At 42.1% G+C, this 8,029-nt stretch overlaps 1 protein-coding gene across 1 annotated transcript; it reads right to left on the reverse strand.

The window, feature by feature from the left end:
- Nucleotides 1-396: 396 nt before the first annotated feature.
- On the reverse strand, nucleotides 397-3,306 carry LOC139446057 (beta-1,3-galactosyltransferase 5-like). Its single transcript, XM_071227325.1, has 2 exons — nucleotides 3,148-3,306; nucleotides 397-1,625 (listed from the first exon to the last, which is right to left on the reverse strand). Exon 2 carries the CDS (start codon nucleotides 1,609-1,611, stop codon nucleotides 469-471), a length of 1,143 nt encoding a protein of 380 aa, XP_071083426.1. The 5' UTR covers nucleotides 1,612-1,625; nucleotides 3,148-3,306; the 3' UTR covers nucleotides 397-468.
- Between the last annotated feature and the right edge of the window lie 4,723 nt (nucleotides 3,307-8,029).

Below are 8,029 nucleotides of genomic sequence, written 5' to 3' on the forward strand. Positions count from 1 at the left end.
TAATATTCATGATCAGAGCGACAATCCACTTAAAACAATGTCAGTGTTCTTCGTTTATTAGGTAAAAACAAGCAACGAAACAAGAGTAAAATCTGGTGTTCCAGTCGAAATATACATGTTATTGAAACATGTACTCAGTGACATTTATCAACACATTTGGCTAACAATGCCAGTGTATGTTCGTTTTTTAACGCCGCATTGAGCAATGCCTAAGTAATGTTGCGTTGTGGGACCTGTCTTCCACATCTTGTAATTATTCTTGCTACCACAGACGCAGTTTTCTTGCCGCCATTATTTATTCTCTCGCTCACCTTCACCCCTGTCCAAGGGCAGATAATACCAACCGTCATTTCATTTCAAACCACCAGAAAATAAAGATTACATGCTTTTCCCCTTGTGAAATTTTCATTGAAATTTACTGCAAAATGTACTCCGTTTTGCTACGCTACAGTAAGTGCGTTAAAAGGTTTATGAAGTAGACGTGAGATTGATAAAATCATTTGCATGCATTTGGCGCATTCCTGTGAAGTAGGCTTGAATTGTCGGCCATTTGTCAAACACTGCTGCAAGACAAGGACTATCCATATAAGCAAGCATTATACCTGTTGAATTCAAAACAGACACCGGCAGAATTCGTTTTTTTGGACAATCATGTCTGGTGTTTTTGAAGTCGTTAAATGGCATCCCCAGGTTGGATCGGATAATCCCCGTGACGTACACGTCATCCATGGCTATGAAACGCGTCACAGATGACGCACGGTATAACTGTGACACAATATCAGGAGAGACAATATACCCAAACCCTTGGCAAAAGTCTGGCACGTTTGTAAACGGGTACATTTCATAGGACATTTGGTATTTAGAATCATTTCTTCTTGCCGTATGTTTATTTCTTATTATTGAACATTCTAGCACATTTGTAGGATCCATTTGTAGGAGATGACGAACTAGTACATACGGGTTCATGAAAACATCGTCATCCATTTTGAGGATAAACGTCACTTCCGGGCAATGGTTCAACATCCAGTGCTGGCCCATGACATGTTTGAAGGTGAGGTTTGCATACACGTCCTTGAAATTACCTTGTACAATGTCCTTGAACTCAGCAGCCTCGTTTTCAACATTTTGCTGACAATCACCCCTTTCGGTTGTTCCAACTAAAAAAATTACAACAATATTTTTGTTTGATATATTTTTCACACTTCCAAACGTGTTACGAATCATTTTTCTAGACTTAAAATGACACACCGATGTGTGAACGAGGATCAGCAAAAACACAGAGCGACCTTGACACAGGTCAGAGGTCAAGGTGAAGCTGTACAGGTGAAGGTTGAGGAGCCGGTGTCGCCTTTCGTCTGGTCTCAGTATTGAGAAATTAAACAGACCAGGGATTGTTTCAGCTGTGGGCGGGACCAACACTGGTTTGTGTATTTCCATTTCGTGTAGTTTAAAATGCAAAGGCTCTGTCCAATAATCACCATCATTACCTTGTTTTTTAAGCGTCTTTGAAGTCAATGGTAACATATAATGTACATACAGAAATTGCACATAATACGATACGAACCAGGTGCCAACGCATGCGAGGAAAGTTATCCACAGGAACCTCCTCATGCTGGGGTTATAAACTGAAAGGAGACGAAAACCAAAAGCTTTTTTTAAATTAAAAGAACAGGATATAACACGACTGGAGCAATATCACTTGACACCGAGAAAGTGTTTGATTAAGTATGCCAGTATCATAAAAACCGACGACCAAGAAGATTTTTAAATCACTCGGGTTTAAAAAACCCAAAAAGATAGATGCAGGAAGCAAATATGTTGAAAAGATCAAAATCTTTAAATCAAAATTTAAATTACGGTCATGCATCATCCGATATCGACAGTTGCCGGAGTTGAGGTTGGGTAGCAAAAACAAGCGTTCGGTGTCATAGACAAAGAGTACACACGTCTAAAATAGCTCACGTTCAATGACATGTCACATTAATGGCTTGTATGACTACCCCTGCTACAAACACCCTCGCGCAAACACTCTCCGGCCCACATAAAAGTCAGTCGTCTGATTACGTCACGTGGGATACGGCGCAATTCTTTTCTTTCGGTTGGCTGGAGGAGGTGGACGCTGTCGAACACGACGATCCATGACATTCCAATGGTGTTCTGTGAAGGACATGTCTGGGAAGTTCTATAATTCGGGCTGTTTTGGGTCTGGCGTTGTCATGCTGATAAAAGTCACCACGTGGCAGCTGTTGTAGAAATGGTAGGACAATCGGACGGAGAATGTCATCCATGTTACTCTGAACTGTCAAAATTCTGTTAACGATGATCAGTGGTGTTCGCTTCTGTCCACAAATTCCACCCCACACCATAACACCCTCTACACCATACGGCACGACCGCCGTAAACAGGCTGTTTTCCTTCAACACCGGCTTTCATCAGTCACGTCGCTGCCAACGACGTACAGTCGGGGTTATCTCAATCTCTGTCGACGATGTTGCGCTGTCAATAACTGTCCTCTGAAAGGTTTGTAAGCCCTTAGTCGCCTGGCCACTCTCTGTCGACTAACCATATGCCTCAAGACATTCGTCGCTGATCACGTCCCTGTCAGGAATCGAATCCAGAGATGCAAAGTACGCATTGGTCTTCATTGGGCGTAGTTACCCTGGGTCTGCCTGTTCTTGGCCTGTCTGATGTCGAGCCCTGTTTGTCTGTAACGTTGCATCAGGTTAGTTGCAGCAACACAGGAGCAACCAAAAGTCCTAGCAATGTGGGCATGGGGGCTCCATCTATATCCTAACCAGGGCCCGGGGGTCAGTCGTGGCATTTCTGTGGTGATTTTTTACATGTCTGACATGCCGTCCGTATCATTTATGTACCCATACTGCCCAGTTTCACTATATTGCAGTTACTTGAAAAATGCGTGCCGTAAACGTGTATCACTTTCTGCATAGAGCACTGTTGTGCTTGGGCGATTTGTTTTACATTGCTTGAGTTTGAACATGTGTTTTTAAATTTTTCCCATTTCATTTTTAAAGTGGTAAAGTTTCTTTTGGCCGTCAGTTTACTTTACAACTTTCAATTTTAAGTTTAAGTTTACAACTTAATTCTCTGGCACAAACATTTATGACAATGGATGGAAATAGGACTTACATAGACATCGGAGTTGTTCTGGTGGTAAGGTGCCAGAGTAGGTCTCGTTTGTTTTCTCTCAGAACACAGTCCTCTCTAAATAGTCCAACATTATCATCTTGCCATGAATTGGTGGAATATTCTTGACAAGAAATATGAATACGATTGTGCACATCTATAATGATCAACCGTATCTGCTACTACGTGTAATAGAATCCGGTTGAAAGTAAACTATTATGACGTTAAAGGGCTTTCTTTCAATCCATACATGAATGCGTCACTATTCCGACCGGTGATTGGAATCAGGCGGTGTCAGTATTGATGGCTGGGTGACATGGACGGCGGATACAAAGGACTTATCTAGAAAACCCAGCTGTCACAAGTTGATATAATTGATTGTAACTTTTACACACTCTACGTACGTAACACTTGGGCCCGTGTGCGCAAAGCAACCACAGCGCTCGGCTAACGCTTAGATTCTGAAAATATATACTTTTGATAGAAAGAAACAGCTACATTGAAATTGAAACAGAGCCCCAGTGAAATGGAAGGTTCCTGAAAATTGTGTTTCATTTAGGGCTAAAATAAGTAGTAAGTGCCGGGCGAAAGGGAAAATAACATGGTTCAGAGACTGTGAGACAGTCTACAATAGTGCTGAAGGTTGATATATATTGTAACACTAGACTATCATACAGCCTATGACATCTTTCTAATATGTATCTTGTTCAGGTGGTCCCTGATAGGAAAGGGTCTGAATTGGTCCCCAGTCCCTCTTCTTTACCATTGGGGATTTAGGGAGAGAATTGGTCCCCAGTACCTCTTCTTTACCATTGGGGATGTAGGGAGAGAATTGGTCCCCAGTGCCTCTTCTTTACCATTGGGGATGTAGGGAGAGAATTGGTCCCCAGTGCCTCTTCTTTACCATTGGGGATGTAGGGAGAGAATTGGTCCCCAGTGCCTCTTCTTTACCATTGGGACTGTAGGGAGAGAATTGGTCCCCAGTACCTCTTCTTTATCATTGGGGATGTACGGAGAGAATTGGTCCCCAGTACCTCTTGTTTGCCATTGGGAATGTAGGGAGAGAATTGATCCCCAGTACCTCTTCTTTACCATTGGGGATGTAGGGAGAGAATTGGTCCCCAGTGCCTCTTCTTTGCCATTGGTCATGTAGGGAGAGAATTGGTCCCCAGTACCTCTTGTTTACCATTGGGGCTGTAGGGAGAGAATTGGTTCCCAGTACCTCTTGTTTATCATTGGGGCTGTAGGGAGAGAATTGGTCCCCAGTACCTCTTGTTTGCCATTGGGGATGTAGGGAGAGAATTGGTTCCCAGTACCTCTTGTTTGCCATTGGGGCTGTAGGGATAGAATTGGTCCCCAGTACCTCTTGTTTATCATTGGGGATGTAGGGAGAGAATTGGTCCCCAGTACCCCTTGTTTGCCATTGGGAATGTAGGGACAGTAATTGGAACACGTATCCACTGCTTGTCTCCCTGTAAGCATCTGTATCCAGTACGAGACCAATAGTCATCGGGTGGTTACATTACTTGACCTGGCTGACCGTGTGTTTATACCATGATGATGTTTGGCCTTTCTTGTACAATCCTGCACTGCTTTGTGTGATGCAAACACAAATACCCCAGGCCTCTGTGACGTAGCTCTTCTAGCGTTGTGTGTAACGTTAGACAATTTCAGCCACTCACTCCAAGAAAATGAAAAGATGTTTAAGAATATGTTTATTCGGCTATACGAATCAGTGGAAAGTCCCAGGCAATTTGCTGAATGTACAGACTTTTCGAGAGTTTCTGGACAACAAGTCCACATGGCGACTTATTAACAACCCTTGATTTCTTCTTGTCTAAACCGTGGCACACAAAGTACACACATATTAGGTGAGGTGAGGTGAAATGGTGTTTAACGTCGCGTCTACGATTATTGCACTTATATAGCGAGGTGCATGCACGTGTGTGTGTGTGGCTGCTTGTACTAGTCCGGACTGATGCCGATTTATAGTTCTAGCTCACGGAGATACCATGCCGCAGTTTAACATGAATACACCACTAAGACACAGTTTACTGACTCCGAGACAACCAGTCCTTGTTTTAGCCCCTAAATGCCGAGCGCCAGACAGGGTAACAACAAGTACCATCTTTTAACGTCTTTTGGTATGACGCGGCCTGGGATCGAACCCCGGACCTTCCGCTCTCCTTGGCGGACGCTCTACCACTAGACCACGGAGGCGGTCCACACACATATTATATCAAATAACAGCATATCGTGTCCTTTCTGAATAGTGTAGGTTCAACCACTGGGTCATTTAAACATACATCAAACCTGCTAAGTGCACACATATTTGGACATACTTTATTCTTATCAATGAAAATCTAGTTATTGAAATAAATATATACACTGCCGGACAAAAGAATGAATACGCCTGAAAATTGAACTTTGCCAAAAGTTGTAAACGTTATCAAACGTTACTGACTGAACAAGTCGCCCAAACTCCATCTTAAGGTCCACAACACAACGTTACCCGTAAACAATACCCGCAAAAAAAATACCCGTAAATAATACCCGCATCAAATACCCGTAGAAAATACCCGCATCAAATACCCGTAAAAAAATATATTACCATCGAATAATTATTACTTGTGTTTCAATTTTACCCACCATGAAAAATTTGTGTATGCTTTCTTTTGAGCGGCAGTTTTTATATGTTTTTCTAACGTGTCCCTCAACATTTAATGAAAAGCGTTTTGTATCCACGGTTAGGATAATGTTTTATCTTAGAACCCATATACACAGACCCGGCTTGACATTTTCTAATGAGCGTCCATTACATGCCTATAGGTCGAGTTTGTGTTGTCGATTAAGCTACCTAGAAACATATCCCAAAAGTTTGAAGTCTCTTCGAGTTTTCTTTGGAGTTCGCCGTCAGCTGTTGCACCAAATGCAAAAAGATGAAAATGATGTTATTGTTAATTTTTCTATCAAATAGCTGAGGCAGTCATATTCTCGCACACACCTACTGCAGAATAAAATAGGTACAGCAGGAAAACAAACGGGACGACCTTGACCCAGTTCCGAGGTCAAGGTGAAGCTTGACGTATTAAGGTATTGTTGCAGGAGTTTCTGTTCCCAATGTGTTAGAAACTGGCTATTTACTGTCTTGTACAGGTAGATTATTGGTTTGATTAAAGGTCATTTGGGTCATCAGGATGTCCCTGACAGTTTTGCCCATTATGAAACAGTATCACAGCGATCTCTGCTCTAAGGCTATCGATCGTAACTCCTTACGTTGACATTGACCTCAGTTGTACCTCTCAAATGGCTTCCTCAAAGGGGCTCTGTTTTGTTCTGCGGGCCTTGCGCTGAGAGTGGCATAACTCTAGCATTACACTGACATTACGCTTGTATTACTCTGATATAACTCTGGCATTATTCTGACATTGTTCTGACATTACTCTGGCATTACTTTTACATTGCTCTGACATTACTCTGGCATTACTGTGACAATACTCTGGCATTACTCTTGTATTGCTCTGACATTACTCTGGCATTACTATGACATTACTCTGACATTATTATGACATTGTTCTAACATTACTCTGGCATTACTCTGACATTACTCTGGTATTACTCTGGTATTACTCTGACATTACTCTGACATAACTCTGGCATTACTCAGACATTACTGGTATTACTCTGACATTACTCTGACACTACTGTCACATTGTTCACACATTGTTCTGACATTACTCTGACATTGCACTGACATTACTCTGGCATTACTCTGGTATTACTCTGACATTACTATGACATTACTGTCACATTGTTCAGACATTGGTCTGACATTACACTGACATTACTCTGACATTACTCTGACATTACACTGACATTACACTGACATTACTCTGACATTACACTGACATAACTCTGGCATTACTCTGACATTACTCTGGCATAACTCTGGCATTACTCTGACATTACTCAGACATAACTCTGAGAGTCGTAACTCTAAGACTGCTTTGTCTTTGCTTATTAAGAAACATGGGGTTCTTCAACAAAGCGGTCTCGACGCTCCAATGGTCGTAAGCCTGTGTGAAAGTATACGATTAAAGTAAATACTGGTTTGTAAATCTGTCCCCCTGGCGCATTAAACACCTTTCAGTGGAACATTATCAGGAGCTGTCAGACATTTTAGCAAAACAAAGTAGACACAATTTATGGATAACAACTTCTTTAGTTAAAGGCGACGTTTCGGTATAGATCCTTATGCCGTTGTTAAGGTAGGCTTGTCTTGCTTGACAGCGGTATAAAGGATCAAAACCTAAACATTGCCTTTACAGTAAACAGTTGTTATCCATAAATTGTGTCCAATTCTTCATCCGTCAAATTATTCAAAATTAATATGTATGTCTGTTTACAGTAAAACATCGATCGCTTATTGATCCTGCATACACAACAAACTCTCCTGCATATATTCATGAAGGCGTTTATCCCTACCGTCGACCTCCCCGCCAGCGGTCTGCCCACGCGACCACGGCCTTGGTCAATCAGTGTCGAATCATCACATATGTCACGTGGTTATTGATTTTGAGACCAGATGGTAAGACAATATTGAATGTTTTTAGAAAACATAGCTGCTCAGGTTCCCAGTGAGGCTCAGGTGCGCGCTCAAGAGGTCTGAATATTGGGGTTTGGATTGTGTTTTGTGTCCTCGAACAGTTAAATGTGTCTGTCCTTGTAGGATGAAATGATAGGCAGTATGTGTCACAAGTATTGGAATTCAGAAATTCTAAGTTCAAAGTTCAATGTTTATACCCATGCTTGTCTCTCCTCCGTGACGATCCCGGTTAGAATTGGTCTTCAACACCCCATGCCCATCTCCCCTCGTGAAGATCCG

Source organism: Haliotis cracherodii, unplaced genomic scaffold, assembly GCF_022045235.1.
Source record: "Haliotis cracherodii isolate W230 unplaced genomic scaffold, xgHalCrac1.p SCAF_6, whole genome shotgun sequence".
Lineage (NCBI taxonomy): Eukaryota > Metazoa > Mollusca > Gastropoda > Lepetellida > Haliotidae > Haliotis > Haliotis cracherodii.